General features: G+C 43.5%; 1 protein-coding gene across 7 annotated transcripts; it reads left to right on the top strand.

Moving 5' to 3' along the window:
- Positions 1-1,651: 1,651 nt before the first annotated feature.
- OTOS (otospiralin) lies at positions 1,652-24,226 on the top strand. Of its 7 annotated transcripts, none has more exons than XM_081007027.1 (4): positions 1,652-1,666; positions 22,059-22,152; positions 22,433-22,459; positions 23,897-24,226. In XM_081007027.1, the coding sequence occupies exons 2-4, from the start codon at positions 22,095-22,097 to the stop codon at positions 24,079-24,081; spliced, it is 270 nt and encodes an 89-aa protein (XP_080863153.1). In that variant the 5' UTR covers positions 1,652-1,666; positions 22,059-22,094; the 3' UTR covers positions 24,082-24,226. The 7 variants fall into 7 exon arrangements, with proteins under 7 accessions (XP_080863153.1, XP_080863155.1, XP_080863150.1 ...); XM_081007029.1 differs by lacking the exon at positions 1,652-1,666 and adding an exon at positions 8,358-9,298 and having other exon boundaries at positions 22,090-22,152; XM_081007024.1 differs by lacking the exon at positions 1,652-1,666 and adding an exon at positions 18,072-18,105.
- The last annotated feature ends 1,150 nt before the right edge of the window (positions 24,227-25,376 follow it).

Raw genomic sequence — 25,376 nt, 5'->3', positions numbered from 1 at the left:
GGGGGGGGGGGGGGGAATCAGCCTGCAACTCTTTTAACCCAGAAAATTGTGGGAGTAAAGTGATGGTTCTTGGGCATGGTGATTGTGTGTAATGTACTAACTTCTGTACAGCACTTACTGGAAATATTTAATTCCAACTTTTGGGGGGCAAAGACTGAAGTGAGAAAATATTTGGTACATAAAATCAGAATCAACTACTTCTCAGAAGAAACAACTGTACGAATGTAAGAAGATCCTGCTGGATCAGGACAAAAAACATGTAGCCCAACATCCTGTTGTTACTGTTGACCAACCAGATGCCTTTGGGAAGCCAGCAAGTGAGACTTGGGTGCAAAAGTACTCTTTCTATCTGTGATTCCCAGCAACAGGCATTCAGAGGCCGACAGCCTCTGACAGTGGAGATAGAACATAGCTGTCATGGCTAATAGCCAGTGATCAATGTACCCCAGGCCTGAAATTTCATCCCAAATGGCAAGAAAGGGGTTGAGTCTGACTACCCTTCCTCCAAAAAGAGCTCACACCTAAATAAACAGAATTGCAATTGGATAAAACTGGCATGCGTGTCTGCAGTGGAGGAATTGCCATGAGGCATGAGCTCCCATGTTTATATGTGCTACGTAGTGATGGACAAACTCACCTCATCTCAGTCAGGAATCAGCATGGTATATTATAAGCTTCTTTGGTGACCTTTCAGGAACAATTCATTTGCTTTGTGAGAATGTGTCCCGATTTATAATGATGGATCAGGTCTTTTAATTGGTCACTTTTTTTGGCAATAAGCAGCTCCATTTTCCAGTGAATTTTCAACTGCCTCTCAAAGTTCCGTCTAGTTTTCACTTTTTACAAAGGTAATCATAGATCTGTCTGAGCTGTAATTTGTGTCCATGACTTGGATAAAAATGAATGAAAGTTTGAGCCGTAGCTGACAACTCACTGATTGTTCCTGCTCAGGATCTCATTTTACATAAGAATTTGTCTTAAACCAGGTCAAATCATTGGCCCATCGAGCTCAATATCGTCTACACCAGCCTTTCCCAACATGGTACCTTCCAGATGTTTTGGACTACCGCAGCATGCCTAATTCTAAGAGATGATGGGAGTTGTAGTCTAAAACATCTGGAGAGCACCATGTTGGGGAAAGCTGATCTGCTCTGTCAGTGTTTCTTCAGAATTTCAGACAGAGAGAGAGGTTTTTCCAAATACTAACTAGAGATGCCAAAACAAAATTTAAAAATTCCTTCCAGTAGCACCTTAGAGACCACCTAAGTTTGTTATTGGTATGAGCTTTTGTGTACATGCACACTTCTTCAGATACACTGAAACAGAAATCACCAGACTCTTATATATACTGAGAGGGTGGGGTATTACTCAGAAGGGTAGTGGGAATGGGTGATTGGCTGATAGGTGTGCTAAACCTGTTGACGACTGTTAACAACTGCAATTGGTCTTACAGGAAAAAGCAAGGGGTGAAATAGCTAAAGATGGCTAAAGAGATGCCAGTGATTGAAGCAGGGATCTTCTGGGTCTTCTCCACACAAAGCGTGTGCTCCACCATGAACCTCCACCATGAAGCTACGATTCTGACTCCAAGTCAGAGAAGAACTTGTGTGGGAAATCTGCAATTCGCACTGCAGATGCACATTTCAAATTTGCATGTCGATCCAAGGTAATTATGAGCTTCAGTAACATCTCTAAGTTTTTAGCAACAAGAGAGTAGGGGGCATGAAGATAATTTTTCAATTGTCCTTAACCAAAAATGGTTTTATGACTATCATAGAAAGGCTGAAAACAAACACTGATGTTACATGATATGGAATTCAACTTAGGTCATTGCTGTCCACTGAATACTCCTTTACCAAATGCAAAGAATCAGACAGTGACTTTTATCATATGTGGTGGACTTGTGATACAGTAAAAACATTTTGGGGATTGATCTATAATGAACTAAAAAAGATTTTTAGATACACCTTCTCCAAAAAAAGGGAAGCATTTTTGCTAGGTTTGATGGGTGAGGAAATTGCGAAGATAGACCAAAGACTATTTATGTACACCACAGTGGCAGCAAGAACTTTATGGCCCCAAAAGTGGAAGTTACAGGAGGTACCTACCATTGCAGAGTGGCAGGCGAAGATGATGGACTTTGCAGAACTGGCCAGACTGACTTGCAGGATTCGAGACCAGGACGATCAGAAATTCCAAAGGGACTGTAGTAAATTTATTGTATATTTGAATAATAATTGCAAAAATTTGAAGACACTAGCAGGATTGAAATAAATCCTACAATGTGGACAATAGGTTGAAGATTTAAATTGCGCGATTGGATTTGAAATGGAAAACCTGCTGAAGGGAAGGAGGGAAGTCGTTTTCTTGGCAGAGCAGAGAGTTTGGTATTGTGTTTGGTATTTTGTGTTTGGTATTGTAATGCTGTAATGCTGAAAATGTTGTTTAAGAAGGAAAATAATAAAAATATATCTAAATGAATACTCCTTTACCAAAAGTGAAAACCTTCCTAAGTGATGGACTGCAACTGACCGTTTTTTGAACATGGACAGTAATTATCAACTCCAAGCACAGCTGTTCAGCATTATGCTGCTACAGAATTTCTACTTTTCTCTCCATCACATCCCATCTGAGTTCAATAAATGACAGATTTGGAGGCTAGAGAGCATCATACATATATATTAACATGCTATTGAGCTTCTTCAATGAATAGCATTTAACCATCTGGAAAACCCTTTAAATTACCGACCCATGACAAAAAACGGGCTGATAAAAATGAAGAAAGGGAAGACTGAATACCTGCAGAGACAGGAAGACATCTTAGGGGGGGGGGAACCAATTTGGTGAATGGGGAAACATATTCAGATCTCAGGGATGGGGTACAATAAACATTGCAAAGCCTGCCGAGCAAATTTTAGGTTTGAAACAAGAACAAATTTATTTAAGAAAATAAAAATAATGAGGAGCATCTCAGAAGATAAATTATACTGCCCTTGATGAAACCAGGGGTGGCCAGCTGGCTGTCCCTGAAGCAATTTTGTTCTGTATCTTGGCAATGCTTCCAAATTTTAATCACAGTGGTATAAAAAGTTTGATGGCACTTTCACTCATAAGGAAAATAAAGCTGTTTTCAAAAATTATAAAAGATTTATCTACATGTGTGACTTGCAGCATATCGTTGCAGGGCACCCTAAACCCCTAATATGATTGATCCTTTTCATCATGTGCAGGGCTTCTGCTGATGGGATTTGTTAGGCGAACCCTGCCCTTAATAGTTATGCAGGTGCCTAGAGAGGAGAAAGGCAAAAGGCAACCACATCCTCTGTGCAAATAAGTGTGCAGGTGTGTACACATTTAAAAGCATAAGAGAGCCTGCTGGTTCAGGCCCCTAATTGTGGTTTCCAGCAGCTGATATTCGGAAGCATTACTGCCTCTGACTATTTACATGGGTTAAAAAACCAACAATGTGTGACCTTTCAAACATCACCCATTCCCTATATAATTATAACTAATTGCAGCGAAGTGTTGCAGAGTTGCATGCTAAAGAAATACAGCGTGGCCTTTGAGCAACAGCAGCTGCATTTATGAAAAATACCAGTGCAGAGATGCCTCGCAGATGAAAGGGATTGCAAACACTTGTATGCTTCTAACAGGCATCTATAGTCAACTAGGGTTTTTAGGCATGTATACAGCTTTTAAAAGGACGCAGGTGGTGCTGTGGTCTAAACCACAGAGCCTAGGGCTTGCCGATCAGAAGGTCGGCGGTTCAAATCCCCGCGACGGGGTGAGCTCCTGTTGTTCAGTCCCTGTTCCTGCCTACCTAGCAGTTTGAAAGCACGTCAAAGTGGCGGGAAGGTAAACGGCGTTTCCGTGCGCTGCTCTGGTTCGCCAGAAGTGGCTTAGTCATGCTGGCCACATGACCCGGAAGCTGTCTGAGGACAAACACCGGCTCCCTCAGCCAGTAAAGCAAGATGAGCACCGCAACCCCAGAGTCGTCCGTGACTAGACTTAATGGTCAGGGGTCCCTTTACCTTTTATATAGCTTTTAAGGGTGCTGTTTCTCACAACAATATAAAGACCATTTTGAATGATCATATCTTAGTTTAATAACCCAAGTTATAAACAAAGCTTTTGTCCACATTCTATATGCAGCCACTTCAATCCTCCCTTTACATGTTGTTGTTGTTGTTTAGTCATTTAGTCGTGTCCGACTCTTTGTGACCCCATGGACCAGTGCACACCAGGCACTCCTGTCATCCACTGCCTCCCGCAGCTTGGTCAAACTCATGTTCGTAGCTTCAAGAACACTGTCTAACCATCTTGTCATCCCCTTCTCCTTGTGCCCTCAATCTTTCCCGGAGAGCTAAATAAGGAAGGCTTCCATTAATTACAGTGGTACCCCGCAAGACGAATGCCTCGCAAGACGGAAAACCCGCAAGACGAAAGGGTTTTCTGTTTTGGAGGCGCTTCGCAAGACGAATTTCCCTATGGGCTTGCTTCGCAAGACGAAAGCCCATAGGGAAATCTCTGGGGACCTCTTTTAAATGCTGTGGTGGGGAGCAAAGCCTTTCCCCCCCTCCGGCCTTCAGAAGAGGTCCAGGAAGGCCGGCGGGGGCCGAAAGGCTTTGCTCCCCACCGCCAGCATTTTAAAAGCAGTCCGGCATAGCAGGGAAGAGCTTCCCGCTATCGCGTACGGGTTTTGAAGGCAGGCGGGGGGAGCAAAGACTTTCGCCCCCCGCCGGCCTTCAGAAGAGGTCCTGGACCTCTTCTGAAGGCCAGCGGGGGGCGAAAGTCTTTGCTCCCCCCTGCCTGCCTTCCCGGGAGAGCAGAGAAAGGCAGCACCTTTCTCCGCTGTTCCCGACGGCTTTTGAAGGCAGACGGGGGGGGAAGACTTTCGCCCCCCGCCCGCCTTCAGAAGAGGTCCTGGACCTCTTCTGAAGGCCAGCGGGGGGCGAAAGTCTTTTTCCCCCCCTGCCTGCCTTCCCGGGAGAGCGGAGAAAGGCAGCGCCTTTCTCCGCTGTTCCCGACGGCTTTTGAAGGCAGGCGGGGGGGAAGACTTTCGCCCCCCACCCGCCTTCAGAAGAGGTCCAGGACCTCTTCTGAAGGCCGGCGGGGGGCGAAAGTCTTTGCTCCCCCCGCCTGCCTTCCCGGGGCAGCGGAGACTTCTCTGCTGTCCCGGGCGATCTTAAAATGCTGGCGGGCGGCAGCGAAGCTTTCGCTGCCACCCACCAGCATTTTAAAATCGCCCCGGGACAGCGGGGGCTTTTAAAATGCTGGCGGTCGGCAGCAAAGCCCTCCTGTCCCCGGAGCTTGCGGGGCGGGAGGTGGGGAGAAGGGCTTTTCTTCCCACCCCCAGCCTTCAGAACAGCCTTCTGAAGGCTGGGGGTGGGAAGAAAAGCCCTTCTCCCCCCCCCCCCCAGCCTTCAGAAGAGGTCGGGGGACAGACTGTCCCCGGACCTGGTCTGAAGGCGGTTTCCCTAGGAACGCATTAATTGATTTTCAATGCATTCCTATGGGAAACCGTGCATCACAAGACGAAAAACTCGCAAGAAGAAAAAACTTGCGGAACGAATTAATTTCGTCTTGCGAGGCACCACTGTATAGTTTCCCATTTCATCCGAACCAGGAAACTATGGTTAAAAGCTTTAGAGCAAGCCAGGTTATTAAACTTGTGGTCTGAAGTTGGTTTCATATGATCCTGACTTGTTCCAAAGCCATTAACTGTAGCTTCCCAGCTCAGACTATGTGGGAAGCTATAATTAATGGAAGACTTCCTGGTTTGCTAGTTGAATAAGCAAAGAGGGTTGTTGCATGCAGTCCAAAGGCTTGTTGATATTTATCCAAACCCTCCGAAAATGTTGCGTACACCATATATTTAAAGCACACACACACAAGAATCCTGATAACCTTACCCGTCACTGAACTATTATTCCGAGAACACTTGACAAACTACAGTTCCTAGGATTCTATGTACTTTAAACATATGGTGTGTAGCAGTCAGATGAACAACAAGGAATAGGATGTGCAGGAACAATCAGGTCTGTGTCTGATGTTCCTTAAAATTTCTAAAGACTGTAGCCACATTCGTGCCATGCATATAAAGCACTCTGAAACCACTTTCAGCAGCCATGGCTTCCCCCAAAGAATTCTGGGAGCTGTTGTTTGTTAAGTGTGCAGAGAGCTGTTAGAAGACCCCTATGTCCCTCACAGAGCTACAGTTCCCAGAGCGGTTCAATAATATGTGCGGTGTGCATGTAGCCGGTGTTACCGCTCAAGAACCACAGAGAAGAATCCTCATACTACTTACTTCTTTCTTTCAAACTGAAACCATTTCCCTCCCCCTGTTAAGATACTTTAGCCTCAGGGCCTGACCTTCGATAGTTGATCCCGTCTCTCATCTTTTTCTGGTTAACAGCGGTGGGAAGGGAAGAATGATGTGTTTTGTAGTGTGTGCTTTCAAGCCATGTGGTCACAGTTTCTCCTCTGTAGCCAGTCCTAGTCTGGGCCCAAGTCCTGGAAATCAGGGTCAGACCTTTGAAGGCTTTCCCACCCTCCATGTTTACACTGGTAAGCGTCTCCCAGCTCGGTATTCTGAGAGATACCCGGATTGCTTTCCCCATGTTTATTTATCTAAGCTGATTGACATGACACAGCATAAGAGTAAGTTATGAAATGGTTATGAGGCAATTGCAGGGCACCTCAGCAGGGATCTTGGCCTCATTAGGATTCCCATCCATGTCCCTGCACAGGGGGCAATTTGTCATTGCTGCAAGAAGTTATTGAACCTTTTTTTAACAAATGCAAGCTTTTCACCTGAGCTAATTCGGGCAGCTAATTGACATTACCTGGTAATGAGCTTAGGTAATTGTATATTAATCATTCATTATTATTGTTATGACTGTCAATTGATTTGATGTTCGGTATAACTTTTTGAGTTAAATAACTCTGATTTTAATTGTAATGTTTGATCAGCAAGTCACCAGCTATTCAACTAATAAATGCTTCTTGGCTGTTGCATAATGCCTGGTATCAATCAGGGCTATTTAGCTCTATTTTAATGCAAACAAATATGTTCATTAAATGAGAGCAAAATGAAAATCCTGGAAGATCTGGCTGTAAAAATGAGTTATTAGGTTGCACTCCATTTCCCCCCAGTCCAGGTGAACAAGGAAGTTTACACACTGGGTAAGTCGTACTCAGAGTAGACTCATTAAAGTTAATGTGCATAAGTTCAAGGCCACTGGTTTCAATAGGTCTACTCTGATTTAAATGGATACAATCAAAACCAGCCTTAGGGTCAAACAATACATGATGGCAAATGTGTCGCTAGACACACACACACAATGGCTACCACACATCTAGTTCCTCCGTTCCGTTCCGTTCCGTTCCAGCATACACTGTTATTGTGATGTCACAATGTCCTGCATCTCCCCATCTCCACTGATGCAGAGCAGGAGTAAATAAACACAGGGCATTGTGACGCCATAGCATCACACTGCAAGATCCCATGCTTTGCATCAAAAGGTCCCAGGCTCAGTCCCTGGCCTGGAAGGTCGTTTGCCTGGAAAGTTGCCACCTGTCAATGCAGACAGTATTGAGCTGGATAGATCAATGGGTCAACAGTCTTAATTCAATATAAGTCAATTTCCTTTGTGCTCCTCAATGTGATGGAAGTTATATATTTGCCCTTATGTCTAATTTAGCCATGATTGACTTATTGATCGTGATTCAGCTGGTTGTACCGAATGCGCTTTTGCTTTCCAGCTGTTCCCTGTCCCAAGACCAAGCTGCATATATCACATAAGTCTTGTGTGTGCTTTTAAAAGGCAGTTTGGCAGAAGTCAAGCATTCTATAGGACTATTGGTTAGGTTTAGGTTTATGAAATGTCTGTATCACTTCTTACTAAAAAAGCAAATTGCAATCCAATATAACTGGGAAAACAACCTCTGCCTGGCACTGAAACAACAACAAGGGCAGCACCAGGTGAGCTTTCCTGGGAAGAACGTTCTGGAAACAGGGGACTATTAAAGTCCATTTAGGGTTTCTCTTGATCATATCTCCTAAATGGAAGGAAGCACTTGGTTTTGTTTCCTTGTAGTGCAGTTAGGACCAGGGCATGGCATACTAAAACTACAGCCAGAGTGGTGTAGTGGTTAAGAGCGGTGGACTCGTAATCTGGGGAACAGGGTTCGCGTCTCCGCTCCTCCACATGCAGCTGCTGGGTAACCTTGTGCTAGTCACACTTCTCTAAAGTCTCTCAGCCTCACTCACCTCACAGAGTGTTTGTTGTGGGGGAGGAAGGGAAAGGAGAATGTTAGCCACTTTGAGACTCCTTCGGGTAGTGATAAAGCGGGATATCAAATCCAAACTCTTCTTCTTCTACAGTACTACGACTTCAAATAAATTTCAGAGTGAGGATTTGTTCACCCCCACTACATGCCATTTCCAAATGGCTTTGAAATAACAAACAATGCTGAATCCCCTCCCCCAACAGACTTGAGCCTTTCTTTCTATACAGCTGCATAACCCTGCTCCATGTGGAGACTGGCATTGTATCTGGGTTGGCATTTCCCATTCCAAAGCAACTGTGAGTTGCATCAGCTGTGGTTAGCAAGATGGTCAATCTGCTCCTGAGACTAAACCAAGTAATGAAAAGCAGATATTCTTCCCATTGTGAAGGTTTTTCATAAGTCTGCCTTTAAGTCACTTACGTCAGACTCAATAGACTGAGCCACACTTACATCTCATGGTTGGTAGGTTCACTCTCCTTGTATTTCCCCCTTAATTTCCCTACTTTTAGAATCTTTCCCAGTAAATTCCTTGTTTGGTTTTTTATAGGTCTTTTGATCATATTTCTTAGAAGATAATTCTTCTGGGTTGTCATAAAGGCTGAGGAGAGTTATTATAGCTGACAAGATGTTCCGCTGGGGACAAATGTTCTTCATTAAGCTGAAGTTCAATTTTCTGCTTATAAACACAACCTTCCTGCAGACTGTGCTTACATGGAAACAACCTTATTTTCATCTAGGGGTACCTTTACTTGAGAAGCCCACAGGGTGCTTGGGTGATTTGGCAGTTTTCTCATAAGTGTTTCATTTTTCATATCCTTTTATAATTTTAGAAATATCCCTTCTTCATATGTTTTCTTTGTTCCTAGTCCTAAACTCTCACATTTCCTTCCATTGAAACCATCCCTGTGGAGGCATGACCAGGCATGAATAGCAGCACTGGACAAAAGAGGAAGAGGGAGTTGCAGAGATGAGTAATAGTGCAGATTTAGACAACCAACATCCATAGGTATTTATTTCCTTATTCAGTAGCAAATGACAGGTTGGGGAGCTAGTGCTCACCGGACCTCAGGTTGCCTGCACTACTGCTGCATTCAAGGGAGGCACAAGGTGATATTGAGATTGGCATGGGGCAAACACACTGGTGGAAGCACCAGATCGGCTCCAGCAGATTGTATCAGCTGGCATTTGGGAAGCACCACACAATGCGCTTTGCAAGACCTGCGCTTAGCACTTCCTTAACACCAGGCATAGGGCTGGCAAAGCTGCTTTCTGCAAGGATCCAGCAGGTTCCACTTATCAGCTGATGGGTGGCGCCGTCAACCCTTCTTTCTGCAGGGAGCGGCTGTTCAGTTGAGCTCCCCACGGGGCATCTGGTGTGAGGGGCCTGTGGTTTGGGGGAAATAGCCTCACAGTCCTAACTGGGACCTGTGTTGTACCAAATTAGTCTGGAGGTTCCTTATTTGTTCATCTTTAAGATGCGTATGGCGTTTGCCCTCCTAGGTGTGTGACATCATACTGGGTCATAAGGAAAGGGTTAACTAAGTGTAAAAAGGATTGACCATTGGAACCCAAGGGGAGGAGCTAGAGTTAGAGTTAGAGTTGTTAAAAAGTCAGTCTGGAGTTAGAGAAGGGAGAGGGAGGATAAGTCTGTGGGTTTGGCTAGTTTGATGTGAGAGAGTGAGAGAATCTGTTAAGAGGAGTCAGTTAAACAGTTGGGATAATCAGTTAGAAGGTATTAGGAAGGTATAGGCCGATAAAGAAACTAAGGCTAAGAAACTGACAAGAAAAATTATCTGAAACCATCAACTTGTTAATGCTTATAAAATAAACTTGTTTATTTGTTTTAATGTTAACAACTGTCTGGACTCAGTGCGTACCCGAGAGAAATGGGTTGGTGGCAGCGATGGAAGCGATCACAGTGGTGGCACAGGGATCAATAGACCGTCAAACGTCCGGGGACCCTGTGTGATCGCCACAATGTCACGAGACTCTTCATTGCTCTTGCATGGATTTGCAAATTTAACATTACCATGCAGGGGTCTACAAAAGGGTCCATGTTCTGTGGGTCATTTTATATCGACAGTTTCTAGTGTAGGAAATGCCAGACCTCCAGAAACAGTATCTATGCACAATTGACTTTGGAGTATCTTCCAGGGAATCACTGTTAGAACCAAACCTTCCAAATATAGCTCTAAAAGACTGACAGGTTGACCGATGAAAGTTTCTTTGAGAGAATGTAATGCATTTTCTCATTCTGTCCATTCAAGGAGTAGCCTGTGGGGTCAAACAAGAGATGCTGCTGGGCCATCGCAGCAGGGTTGGAGGGTAAGGAAGAGGTAAGGAGATGAGTGGGTGGCCCAAGCAGGCAGTTGGCACAAGTGGGCGGCATAGACATCCCAAGTGAGTGGCATGAGCAACCCAGGTAAGCGACATAGGTGGGTAACCCAGGTGAGCTGCGATGGAATGGTCATGACACACCAGGACAGCTTCTCAGCAACTATCTTGCTCTGCCACCATTTCTCCTCCTTGCCCTCCACTATTAAGGCAGAAGTGGCATCATCAGAGACAGGCAGGCCATATGAATAGGGATGAGTAGGAGGCCTAAGATGTGGGGCAGTTTGGGTGAGCTGTAAGAGGAGGGGATGACAAGGTCTTAAGGGGGTTAAGGGTGGCAAGTAGGCCAGCAGGAGTGCAGTCACTAGTTCTAAATATTCTGTGTTTTGGCAAACCTTGGATTTCTCATAAGCTTGCTGATGCCTGCCTCTCTCTCTCTCTCTCTCTCTCTCTCTCTCTCTCTCTCTCTCTCTGTGTGTGTGTTACTATTTGACTACATGAGCAATGGCACTCAGAGCCTGGTCATCAGCAGTAGAGGAAATTATTATTCCTCCACAGGTTGGGAGGACTTGTCTGTTAATTCTTAATACAAATATACACCAGATGCTTAAGCACGGGATATAAATGCAGCAGCTGTGATCACTTGAGGCTTCAAGAAAGCAATTGAAGTATTTTCGAGAAGTATCCCTGTCTACCTTGGATAAATATTAGCAATTGCAGTCATCCATCTGATTTTCTCATGGTTGTAAAGATGACCATAAGTATGTGAACAATGAGTCAGGGGATGGAAAAGGAGGAAGTTCCTCCATTAGTAAAATAATAGATGAATTACAGGAACTGTCTGCAAAGAAATATTTCTGGTTATAATTGAGCAGTGGGAACGAATGGAATAGACTAACTTTCACCAGCCTGGGGCTCTCCAGATAATAAACTACAACTCCCATCATCCCTCACCATTGGCTGTGCTGGCTGGGGCTGATGGGAGTTGTAATCCTAAACATCTAAAGGGCACCAAGTTGGCAAAGGCTGGTTTAGACTGGTCTGACTTGATAAGAGGAAGTTTCCTGTGGTCATGAATAGGACAAAATTGTACCAGGAGCTACCTCCTAGAAAAAAAACCACATAGCTGCAGCGGTAAGAGAGACCCCACACTTGCCAAACCATTCATTTTTAGTAGATACTTTGGTATGAAATGAAATTGCCCATTCCCCAAAATACCCCCAGTCTCCACATTAATGGGCCAAACACTTTTTCATCCAGGGCTCAAATGCCAGGCCCTACATGATTCGTATTAAGCTTTGCATAAAGGAATAGCTAATTAAAACAACCACCAAGGATAAACATGATGGAATAGGACTATCTTGGGTCACCATCTATCTAAAGCATGGTACTATCAATATTTACAAGTCTATCATTAGGATCAGCCCAATTCTTTTTAAAACAATTCTTAACAGACCGCCAGCAGATATGAGAGCTTGATAACAAGCAGGACAACAAGATGCAAATTAGTATTTAATGAGGGGAAGGGCTGCAGCTCATTTGTAGAGCACATGCTTTGGATGCAGAAGGTCCCAGGTTCAATCTCAGGTTAGGGCTGGAAATGTCCCCTGTCCAAAACCCTGGAGAGCCACTGCCTGTCAGTGTCAACAGTACTGGGCTAGATGGACCCAATGATATAGCAGTATAAGGCTGCTTCAGCTGTCAGTGGTGTCAGAGCAGGCAAAGGTCTGGGTGCTTGATGGTCTCTAGGAGGACCTGGTCTGCTCTGCAGTCAGCTGGAAGCTCTAACCAGCTTCCTGTCTCAGAATTTTCTCACCCGGCAGAAAAGCTGTCACACCTTCGGCTGCAGTTTCCAGCCTAGCAACCCCGTGGCCTATTTATTTCAATGAGCTTGTTAACCAGAAAGCGATCTGAAGAACCATGGATATCTGGAAACGGTTAGGCTTTCAGATGACGCTGTTGGGAATTTAATATAGAAGGAGAGATGCTAGAAATAAAAGAACCTCAAAGCATAGCCAATTTCACTGTGTGAAGGCTAAAAGCAGATGAAAAAATTGCTGGCACAAAAAATATGGAATGATATCATGACAGATGAGGAACTGAGGTAACTGCCAGTGTGTTGCCATGGACTGGCTGGATACAGAGGGGTGTTGGGAGGTTCCAGCCGAGGAACCCCCAAGGGAGGAGGACTTAGAGCCAGGGGATTGGTGGTGGGACAGTGAGGAGTGGCCGGAGCGGGAAAAGGGAGCAGAATAGGAGGAGGTGGTGTTGGAAGCTGAACGTAACAGGGTGTAGTGAGGCTATGCAGAGGGCTGTCCAGAATACAAGGCAGAACTGGAGGCTGGAGAGATGGGGGGCCAAGAGGCAGAGTGGAGGCAGGCTGTGGAAGAAGCCAGGGACTCTCCCCTTCCTGCTGTGACCAGCTCCCCTCTCCAGAAGAGGAATGAAGAGGGGGGAGCAGAGACAGACAACATGGAGAAATATCAGGTTGCTTGGGAAAGACCTGGGAGAGGAGAAGACTTAGGGAGCTTTGGGAAGGTGGAGATCTTCAGTCCTCGCAACTGCCTCACTAGGCAAGACCTGCTGGGAAGAGTTTGTGGATAGAGCTGTTTTGCTTCTTGGAATAGAGAGTTAACTTCACTGACACTCTGTGAAGTATTGCTGACTTGCTCCCGACTCCAGCCTTGACAGCTGTCTAGTGGCTATCCTCTTAGACATTTTGCCATGCTGTTCAGGGTAGAAGGAAAACACAAGCAGTTGCGAAAAACTCAGGGTACTGGTAGAAACTGATGGCTGCAAAACTTGTATAAGGACAAAAACATCCCATCTTCCTTTGCTGCTTTCGACATATTTCTATGCTGAGGTGGTGAAATATACTCAGAGTCGAGTGTGAATTTCATGCTGTTTATTCAGCTCATAGTAGCAATGAATGTTTCTCCAAAACGTTTAGCTATATATACATTATTTACACAATGGGCCCCGTGTGATTGGCTAATTCCTGGCTGCTACTGTAGCCTAATCAGGTTGCAGATTCACTTCATCCAGGAGCCAGATTGGCTGCTCCTGCAAGCCAATCAGGTCACTGATTCACTTCCACCTGGAGGTGGATTGGGTGGCTCCTGCAGACCAATCAGACTGCTGCATTCTGGATCCTATTGTTCTAGGATTCAGCTCAGTACATAACAGGTGGACAAGCTTTTTTTCTGTTGGGGGCCACATACAGGCAGTGGATGGAATTCAGGACCAATGATAGGTGGGACATCTTTCTCCCTCTATCGCCTGATTTTTCTTTTCTTGCCACCTACACAAAATTAGGCTGCGGGCTGCAAATTGCCCAACCCTGGTCTATTTTATATATATATATTTCTATACTGCCCTATACCCGAAGGTCTCAGGGCGGTTCACATAATATATCAAGTACATAAAATCAAAACAAAAACAACCCAATAAAAAACCCCCCAAAGAGCCAGCATTTTAAAAAGGGTATAGGATCAAGTCAGGCAAAGGCCTGGTTAAAAAGGAACGTTTTTGTCTGGTGCCTAAAGGTGTATAGTGAAGGCGCCAGGCGAACTTCCCTGGCGAGAGCATTCCACAGACGGGGAGCCACGGCAGAGAAGGCCTGTTCTCATGTTGGTCTATGGGCTGGATCCAGAGTAAATTAGTTGAACTTAGTTCTCCTTGAATGTAATGGGATATAAGGTAAATCATCAAGAAGACTAACTTGTCACACTGATTTCAATAAAGTCTGTGTTCAAGTAACTTAGACAGGACCCAACCCTATATATGTATTCCTACTCAGATGGACAACATGGAGAAGGGAAGAGGACCATACTCCCCGTCTCCATTCCTCACTACATGTTGATTGGGTCTCCCATCTCCCATCACAAGAATGGCATTGGACTTGCTTCTGTGTGGCTGCATCCCATCCTGCTCTAGTGATGGTGACTTCCAGATGGGAAGGAACCAGGTTATGTACTCACACCATGTGATTCTTTAGATGCTACAGTTGCAGGCTGGTGTCCATCTGCAATAGTGCTCTGGGAACTTAGCAGTGTGTTCTCAGTCCCTAATCGTAACATTTCTCATAAAAACTTGGTGTTAACCAGCTTTGTTTACTATCAATGTCTGCTCAAGCTTACTGGAGGGAAATTCAACACTATCAAGCCTTTTCCACTTTCTGTTATGTACCAAGAACTCTACAACTGGGTACCGTAGAGGGTATAATAATATGTTAATCAAAAACGGTATGCTATCTCTCTAAACCAAAGATGGATTTCTTTTGTCAAACATCCAGGTACTTTCCAGGGAGTTATTAGAGATATTTAAGCAGATTTGTTATGGTTTTAAGGTAAAGAGAATTGCTGCAATGAAACAGCAATTTGAAGCAAGGATTTACAAGCTGAAGGGAGTGCAGTCTTGATTTAGAGGAAGGATGATCACAATCTGCTAGCGGTGCAGGCAAAATTTAAGACAAGAAACCTGCCATTGGTTTACTGAAGGCTACTTTTCCCAGAGCTAGAATACACTACTCACATTGTTTAAGCACTTTTTAATCCTCCTATTGTCCCCTGAATGCCAAAGAGTAACAGGCAAAATAGATCAGGCATCACAGATGCTTCAGGGCTCAACCAGGTAGGCTCTGTTGGGAGCTGACACTGACAAGTCTGCTAGGATGTGGCAATAAGTAAAGGTAAAGGGAACCCTGACCATTAGGTCCAGTCATGACCGACTCTGGGGTTGAGGCGCTCATCTCGCTTTATTGGCCAAGGAAGCTGGCATACAGCTTCCGGGTCATGTGGCCAGCATGACTAAGCCACTTCTGGCGAATCAGAGCAGCACACGGAAACACCGTTTACCTTCCCACTGGAGTGGTACCTATTTATCTACTTGCACTTTGACGTGCTTTCGAACTGCTAGGTTGGCAGGAGCAGGGACCGAGCAACGGGAGCTCACCCCGTCACGTGGATTCGAACCACCGACCTTCTGATCGGCAAGTCCTAGGCTCTATGGTTTAACCCACAGCGCCACCCACGTCCCTTGGATGTGGCAATAGCATGTTCAAAACGGCTATTTATAGCCACCACCATCATGGTGGTTCAGTTTGAAGATGAAGCAGAGTGAAAGTATGTAAAGAGTGGGGGGAGTATGGTGGCTGGGTGTACAATACTTCTTTGGAGATACAATAGGATGTTGGTCACACAGCACAAAACAGAACTTGAGCAAAAGTGCCATCAGGGTTACAGCAGTCTTCCGCCAAGTTCATAGCCATTCCTTTCACAAGTTATGCAGTAGGTGGCGCTTGCAGACAGCATAAAACATTTTGTGGTCTATGACCATCTCTTGCCCTACAAAAGTGGTGATTTTTTAAAATAGGCATCAATCTGCTTCAGCCGTCATGATCATTCTGCAGGGAAAACACTGATGGGCAGGGGAAAGACATAAAACTCATGTGTTGAGACATTTCGAAACAAAATACGGCATGCACCACCAAAGTACTTTCCGTGTAGGAAGAATCACAAACATCTAAAGCAGCAGCATTGGATTTTTCAGATGATGAGATGCCTGGATTTATCTTGAGGGCTGCGATTACACTTCTAGCTCCAGATCAGGTTGCCACATCAAAATAGTAACAATCAGCAATCAGCTGGGCTTGGCTCAGCTGCTGGATCCCAGATGAGATGAGGAAGGAGAGATACACCGGTGTATCTCAGGCTGAACTGAGCCTGGTGGATTTTAGGCTGACGAAAGCCCTGAAAAGGGGGCTTTCTGGGGGTGTGGCAGGACCAGAGAGTGGGGAACCCAGGCTGAATCCTCAGCCAGTTGAGTTTCGGTGTGTGATGCAGCAACCCAGCATAAATTAAGCTGGCAGAAAGGTTGGTGTAACAACTATTTAAAAAGCTTGTTTTCCCTCTGCCAGGCTTAGGGCCAGGCTAGCTTAGACAGCAGTAGCTCCGCTTCTGAACAGAATCTGGATCTGGTGTAACTTCACCTGGGATTAATTTACACTGTCCTGCTTTACACCAGCTGTTTGTATATAGAGTTACTCCCTGATTCTGGATGTGCATGATTATGTGGATCTTTTAGCTTGTACAGATGATTAAGCAATGCGTGCCAACCCTATTTTCCCAACACATTTAAGAATATTTATTTAGTTACTTCCTTGCTGTTTTTTAAAAAGGGGGGGGGGTTATGGGCCCATACACTCATCAATAAATTCTAGTCCCAGCTTCAGCCATATTGGAAAATTATCAATAGGATAATATAAAACGATTAAAAAAAATAAAAATCGAACAATTGTGCAATGAATTGAGCAATGAATTGCTCAATTCTCAGGTGCCAAAATAACTCAGCTGTGGATGCTATATCCCTTGAGCGGTGTTGGTGAGGGGCGGGGAGGAATCCCTTTCTCCATCTTTGGCAGCAAAATGTGTTGGGCTGACCCTCTATCCTCCACTCTCTTCCCTTTCCCTATTCCAGCTGTCAACTCACAAATACTACCATTCTGACTATCATCCCAGACTCCCATCACCTACTCTCAACATTCTACATACCAATCCACCTTCTCCCTGCCCCAAAGCCCAGACCCAAACCCAAACATGGCTCATTACAAAAGAACTGATTTTTAGCAACTTTCAGATTATATTGATCATGTTGACACATGTTGATCATGTTGTGTTGCAGTTATTTTATAAGTGGCTTGGAATTTTTCTCATTCTCTCTCTCTCTCCCAGACACACACACATGAAGAAAAGATAAACTGCTGCCTTCTCTGAGCCATTTGAAAGGATGGGCTCACAATCTAATCATCAGAATAAGACATCTCCCAAGGGCTTCATCGGTGAAAATATCGCCCCTGTTCTCCTGTGCGATTGCAATGTCTTCTCTGTTTTTTTACTCTGCTTTTACAAATTTGCAACTGCATAACTGAGCCCAGTTCATTGCATCGTGCAGATTAATGTGCTTCTCAGCTAATGGAGCTGAAATATTTATAAGTAAACTTTTAAACAAAGAAACTGCTTTGTAGGTGATACCAGGAGGGGGAATACTAAGTTCTTTCAGCGGATGCTGTGCTATTGAATGCTTCAGTGTCTGCATGAGACCATGATCGCTGCATTGCCTGGCTTGCGTTTCCCTGGAATTTCCTATCCTTACTGGGTCATGGGACAATACACATTGTGATATAGGGACATTGTCCACTGTATGGATTGTGAGCAAGACACCTCACCACTTCTGCTTTCTCCAGATGATCCTTGGGAGACAAGCAAGCGTGTGTGCTTTCAGCATATTGAAAGTGCTAGAGGGTACAGGAAAGTACAGAAGGTACTGTCTGGACAGGCTCCAACCAGTGTGGAATTTGATTTGGCATGCCTAGTAACGAATTTACATATATCCTTGCCAAGCAAGCAAAAAGCCAATTTGAGGCTTCTGCTCAAGAGGTTCAGAATGAAGAAGCAAAATAAAACTGATCAATTGTTCTATGTAAGAGCCATTTTTCACTCATCCCTTGTCTCCTGTTTTTGTTGTGGTTTGTGTTTACCTATACAACTTTATTTATAACTTCTCAGACTCTCTTTACCTAAAGCCTGTCAATCGTATGTAGGCTACTAATACACTTTTTCGAACTGGAACTGATGTGTGCATTCATGAACACTATACATGATGAAGCTGAAATATAAAATCAAGACAATAGAAAAAGTATAATGAAAACGATTGGAAGTTTTTTATAGAAGACTTTATTGGATAAGACATGATGTTGTATAAATATTTGGCTTTCTTTTTCAATTGACATTTTCTTGCTACTGTTAAACTCTTTTTTGTCCTTCTTTTCTTCTTTCTTCTTTTTTCTTTTTTGTGCTTAACTCTGTTGTACTTACCTTTATTGTATGATTGTATTTTAAATTGTATTTTAAATGAATAAAGATCAGCCTCATGTCCCCTCCTTTCCCTTTCCCTGTCACATCTAGAGTTACTCAGCAGGTGACGTCATTGTGCTTTTCCACTCATGTTCCGGTTCCATTGGGACTGGAAAACTCGGTCTGAAATTGGAGCATGCATTGAGTAACCCTCCTTGACAAAGAAAGGGCAAAGAATAAGTCAAGAGGCTGTTGATTGTCACATCCCATTTAAAGCAAATTGTTTCTACCAAATAATCCTGGGAACTGTAGTTTGCTTCTCACAGAGTTAGAATTTCCAGCACCCATAACAAACTACCTTTCCCAGGATTGTTGAAGGCGTTTTGCTACAGTCCTGATGGCCAACAAACAAAGGCAGCAGAATCCACTGAAAACTGCCGCGATTGTAAACTGCCTTGAATCTGCTCGATGTGCAACCACAACACAGTGGATGTTTTCCTGGGTAGATAGTAACCATTCACCTGTTACCGTGGTACCTCGGGTTACATATGCTTCAGGTTACAGACTCTGCTAACCCAGAATTAGTGCCTCGGGTTAAGAACTTTGCTTCAGGATGAGAACAGAAATCATGCTCCGGCGGCATGGCAGCAGCAGGAGGCCCCATTAGCTAAAGTGGTGCTTCAGGTTAAGAACAGTTTCAGGTTAAGAACGGACCTCCAGAACGAATTAAGTACTTAACCCGAGGTACCACTGTACATAGTTGGCTGTTGTAACAGACGTAACTCAACAGAGAGTTACAAAGGCAAGCAATGCCAAATAAGGTGAGATAAAACTTAAAGATCCAGACACTTTCCACATCACATTTTCTTGCCACCAGTGCATACTGATGTAAAATATACCTATCTGAAAAATAAATTATAGTGTGGATTACAGAACTATTTCATGCATCCAGAATCATTTATACAAATATTAAGTACTTCACTTTAGTTGTCACTAAAAAGTTAATTGTGGGGAGCATTACTAAATTGCATTTCTGTTATACTTTCAGTATGTTATGTTTGTGGGGAGCGGGGAGAACCTTTCCCTTAGATGGCAAATAGGTGGATATAAGATTAAGTGATACACCTTGGTGCTTGACTAGCTCCTGTGTCCTACACTGCTGGGAATTCATTCTGGGATATGCTGGTTAATGAGAACTACAGACTACAATGCTAATTCGGTCCCAGTGTTCCCTAGCAGGTGCCTCAGTTGCAGATGCTTTTTGTCAGGCTGCATGAATTGTTTGAGAAGTGAAGGGAAAAGTACTTAGGGCTGCATGTTGTGTTGAAACTTGGTCAGCAATCATTGATACAGGGCTCAGAGGGAGGCATATTTTCTTTCAGCTTATGAAAATGAACAACCATGGCTTGCTCTAATGCTTGGAACAAGAGTGGTGGCTACTATAAATCTTTCAGGATAATAGGATGCAGTTCTGATCAAACCCCTGGAGGCAATTTTCTTCCTTAGTTAAGGAGTGTAAAGAAGGTATGAAGAGCTGTGAGGAACAATGCTGTTGTATATCTTGAGTTTTACATGACAGCTTCCATGGAATGGGCAGTACAGTGGTACTTTGGGTTACAGACGTTTCAGGTTACAGACGCTTCAGGCTACAGACTCTGCTAACCCAGAAATAGTACCTCAGGTTAAGAACTTTGCTTCAGGATGAGAACAGAAATCATGCGGCGGCAGCGGGACCTCAGGTTAAGAACAGTTTCAGATTAAGAACGGACCTCCAGAACGAATTAAGTTCTTAACCTGAGGTACCACTGTACTGCTGGACAGAGCTATTGGCTTTGAAGGTTCTTGGAAGGTTTAACAAACCACGGCAGATAATGGCCCACTTAGTGACCTGCATCTTTAAGACACAAACTGCCACCTAAATCAGGAGCAGAGAACCTTTTTCAGTCTGGGGGTTGGGTGGTGCGTAGAAGCTGCGGCAAAAGTAGGCAGGATCAGTAGCGGTTGGCTCCGCTGATGCATTTGCACCATGCTGACTTTCGGCATCGTCCATCAGCTTGATTTGCCATTCTTCTTTGGTCGGGGTTTCCTCTTCCTTCCTTCTCTGGGCTAGTAGCATCCGAGCGGCCATTGTAGCATATGTGACCAGTTTCCTCTGATCTTTGGGATCGTGGTACCTATAATTCCTAATAAAAAGCTTCTGGTTTTTTAGCAAAGGTTATTTTAAACATTTTTTTCATTTCATTATATATCATTTCCCAGAATTTTTTTGTTGCGTTACAATTCCATTTACCTTCTTTTCCTTTACATTTCCAACATATATTGGTACTTGTTCTATACATTTTTGCTAATTTTACTGGGGTTAAGTAGGTCCTCTGCATCTTTCAATAGAATCGTTGTGAAGCGAACCAACAAATCTGCAGCACTTTCTAAGCTGTCTTTGTAGAAGCAGCAAAATGCCTCGGAATTCAATTTCCCTCTTAGCTTTCTTTGCTGTAGACTAAAATCCACGAGGCACCTTTAGCAGCTTAAACAGCACAGAACAGCATGTTCCAACTGTTCCCCCACTCCTGAAATAGTGGTGAAAAAATGAAAGTTATAATCACTTAACTCAAAAGCAATTCCTGCTGCCAGTATCATCATCATCATCATCATTAAAGCCTTCTGGTTGAAAAGATCTACTCTTACAGAGAATAAACTGGAATGTCAGGCAATCCAATCCAGAACACCATTAAATACTGCTAGGATTTAAGATGATTTATGACTTATCTCAGACAACCAAGGCAGACATGCTACCACAGGAGTTTAAGATTAGGGCATTAACCTTATGTGCTTCAGTAGGAACAAACTACTTTAAATTCAAGTACTATGACTGAAACTGAATTATCTGGCTGTCCTAAAAATTAACTCTGAGAGTTTCTGTCCACTCAGCAGAGTCATACACACAGCACTTAACACCAGGTATGGTACACTAGATTACGCAACAATATATTAAAGATGACTGAAGTTGGATCCTGGATTCCATACAAGTGAAATGGCAAAAAATAAAAGAATTCCAAGATTTGCTGTTTTGCACCACCGATATTCTACCACCCAATTCATATTAGCAGCACACTGTAAACATCTCAAGATTAGGATGAAAGAGTCAGTTTGGTGTGCTGTGTGAGTGACGTTCCTTCCCTTACAAACAGTCCTCCAGCCTCTTCAAAACAGTACTGCTATTTTGCAGCAATAGAAGCTCATTCAGGATTTTGCGGCTGACTCAAAGCTACAAACGTCCGCTGATTTAAAAGAAAGAAGGGAAGGTAATTTCTGAAGTTAAAACCAACCCCAATAGTAAGTGGCTTCCAAGGTATCAAATTTCATGCAAAATGTAGATGTTTGCAGGGGGCTTAACAAAAGAGCAGCATTGTACTTTGTAAATAAAAAAGTTTTGCAATTAATAATGTAATGGGTTGTGTTCTGTTCATAAGACAAAAAGGTGTATTTTATGCAGAAAGAAAATATGTAGGTTGAGCCTTTCTATATTTTGATTTATTATTATTATTATTATTATTATTATTATTATTATTATTCATACAGGCTAAACTTCAGACACAAATATTCCTTACAGGAAAGATGAAGTTAATCTTTGTGGTCATAGTTTGCTTCTGCATTTTGGTGAACACACAAACAGGTAACTTTATTGCAATAGATATATATTGTTTCAAACCCCCCCCCCCATCAGTTACTTTCTTCATTGCAATATGCTTGGAATATGATACAGCATTCAAATATAATGAATGTTTAATTTCCCGATGTGTAGTGAGAGTTGAAACATACTATTCTTTTATTACAGTATTTTGAAAACCAGAAACTTAGCTGCTTATTAGTTTTGTGGTGACGGAGCAGCAGCTCTTTGTAAAACTGTGACTTTTCACCGAGTGGCTGATGATGAATTTCTTCCCTAATTACAGGTGCCAGACCGATCAAGGATGAAGAAGGTAAAGGGATTTTGTTTGTTTGTGGTTGTCTCGCTCAATCCCATCTCTAGTTTGTCTAAAAATGGGAATTCTTGCAAATGTGAAGTTTGATCAAATGTCAGAGGAGATTTGAAAGAAACTGAGCCGCATCAGACACCCCCAAGAAAACATCAATTCAACATTTAGTAGGAACAGGAACTAAAACCTGCAAATGCCAAAATTACAAACACACATAAAGGTTTTCCTTTTTAAGAAACTGTTCGCAAGGCAGAATGTAAATCACCATATGAATTAGCACAATCTGCAATGATACTGAATTAATAACATTTAGGATCGCTGCACCACTCCTGAATCCGGAGTTGCAGATGTGAAACAGTGCTGCCTCCATCTAGTTTCTGAAGCTAGAACTTTGCATCCTGGAACCATGGAACCAGTTGCAGTCAGACAGATGGCCATTGATTCCCCTGGCCAGAGCACATTAATCAAATGGGCAGCACGGTGTTGATTAAAGCTAAATTATATGGCCGCATCCAGCTGAACTTGAAATTTAAGTATTATGTAGCACTATTCACTCTCCTAGGGTTATTTGGATTTATATACCATGCTTCAAAGGCCCACCATGGATTCTATGACTTCATATTTCAATGTTTCGGGGTCTGGTTGCTTTTTCTTTCAATCTCCCCAAACATTTGCTGCAATCAGGAGAAGGAGAAAAGCAGCATTCAACACAATGAGAAGCATATTCATGTAGCGGAAACACTCCCTCCACCCCAACCTGGTGTGTATAAAACTGGAGTGTGGCTTCTGGTAGCACTTTTACACATAAAGAAGCTGCGATTTAAGAGGAGACCTTGGAAACTGCATGGAATTTCCATTTACTTCATAGTTTTGGTAAAAGGATCACCCAACCTTCTCAACAGGTGGTGCTAGTTGCCTGGTGAGAAAAAACACTAGAGGGTCCACGTTCTCTTTAAATTGTAAAAAGCACTGGATGGTGCCAGAGATTTAGCGCCTATTTTTATTTCTTTTAAAGATATCTGTGGCCAATATTCAAAGGCAGCTAATCTTTGGACCAATATGGTAGTGGGACCTGAAGACCTTCCTTCATCTCTATGGCTACCTTTAATGGATGCCACATATAGCTTGTGATGTCAGGGCAACTTCTCATACTAACTAATCAGCACATCCGTTCTGCAGCGACTGTTTTCCTGTTGTACCTTCTCTCTCACTCGCTTCACGAGAGTGTAGCTCTAAACAGCAGCTTAAAATACTTTGAATAAATATGTTGGGAAACAGATGCAAGCAGCATACTGTTTATTAAGGCAACTGTGCTAAAGGGTAGCACCAGCCCCATTCAGGGAATGCAACTAAAAGGTATTTGTTTAGGTAGCATGAGTCTTCAATCCTAAATGTCTTGGTTATCAGGGGGAAAAGAACCTCATGCATATTTTGTTTTAGACCCCTACAGACAGCCTGCAAACATGCCCTACTGGCCTTTCACAACCAACGATTTCTGGGCATATGTGGAATACTTCCGGATCTTGGGAGCATACCATAGAATCAATGAGATGGCCAGGACCTTCTTTGCTCATCAACCTCTTGGAAGCATTCTTGGATATCATGTCCCAGATCATGAGCACTAACTCACTTGGCGATTCCCAACAATTTCCAATACCAACGGATCACCAGAATTACTTTTCTAACAACTGTGTTACTCCACTGCTTCTTTTATATCAAATATGTAACTTGTGTTCCTGGTACTTCTAATGTTAATCTTAGTGTGGCCTCTTTTTTACTAGACTATATATACTTATTATTTACCTTTTTTGCAAGCAGAATAAAGAATTATTTGATTCTAATGCTGTTTCCTCTAGAGCCCCATGTATCCATAGTTCTATAAATCTGTGTGATGACATTGCATGCGTCTATGATTAGGAACACAGTATGGTTCTAAACCACTGAGCCTAGGGCTTGCCAATCAGAAGGTCGGCAGTTTGAATCTCTGCGACGGGGTGAGCTCCTGTTGTTCGGTCCCAGCTCCTGCCCACCTAGCAGTTCGAAAGCACACCAAGTGCAGGCAGATAAATAGGTACCACTCTGGCAGGAAGGTAAATGGTATTTCCGTGCACTGCTCTGGTTTGCCAGAAGCCGCTTAGTCATGCTGGCCACATGACCCGGAAGCTGTCTGCGGACAAACACCGGCTCCCTCGGCCTATAGAGCGAGATGAGCACGCAACCTCAGAGTCGTCCATGACTGGACCTAACAGTCAGGGGTACCTTTTTACCTATGGTTTGGGAAACAGCATCTCAAAAAGGATGTTGCAGAGTTTGAAAAGAGCAACTAAGATTAGTGCTATGAGAAACTGAATCCTTTTAGTTTAGAAAAAAAAGGTGAGGGTGGACATGACAGAATATAAAATGATGCATATGTGGAGGAAGTTTTTCTCCTTTTCAAATAATGCTAGATCCAGGCGTCATCCAATGAAGTCGGAGATTTAGGACAGATAAAAAGAATTGGTTGTCACACAGTGCATGGTTAAAGTATAGAAGCTGCTACGACAAGATATGACGGCTAAAACTGTTTTTAAAGGGGATTAGACTAATTTGTAGAGGATAAGTCTGTCCATGGCTACTAGTTTTGATGACCACATACTGCTTCCAGGATCAGAAAGACTTGGCTCAGTGGTGGAGCACGTTTTGCCTCCCACAACCTCCCATGACTTTGGTACGGCTGGGAAGGCCTCATTCTTAAAACCCTTGAGATCCACCGCCAGGCAGTGTGGACAGTACTGAGCTAGATGAACCAATGGTCTGATTTCAGTATAATAATAATAATAATAATAATATTTGTACCCCGCCCATGCGGCTGGGTTTCCCCAGCCACTCGGGTGGCTTCCACAGAGACCAAAAATACACTAAAATGTCACACATTAAACAC

This window comes from Podarcis pityusensis (genome assembly GCF_964106645.2).
Source record: "Podarcis pityusensis genome assembly, chromosome: 5".
NCBI classification, from domain to species: Eukaryota; Metazoa; Chordata; class Lepidosauria; order Squamata; family Lacertidae; genus Podarcis; species Podarcis pityusensis.
Note: the sequence above shows the minus strand (reverse complement) of the source record. Positions and strands in the feature narration are given on the sequence as shown.

Bases quoted from the DNA above. Each gene is read 5' to 3' on its own strand.
- OTOS (XM_081007027.1), top strand. From the start codon at position 22,095: ATGAAGTTAATCTTTGTGGTCATAGTTTGCTTCTGCATTTTGGTGAAC. The intron at 22,153-22,432 runs GTAACTTTATTG...CCCTAATTACAG, and splicing joins TTTGGTGAACACACAAACAG to GTGCCAGACCGATCAAGGAT. The intron at 22,460-23,896 runs GTAAAGGGATTT...ATTTTGTTTTAG, and splicing joins ACCGATCAAGGATGAAGAAG to ACCCCTACAGACAGCCTGCA.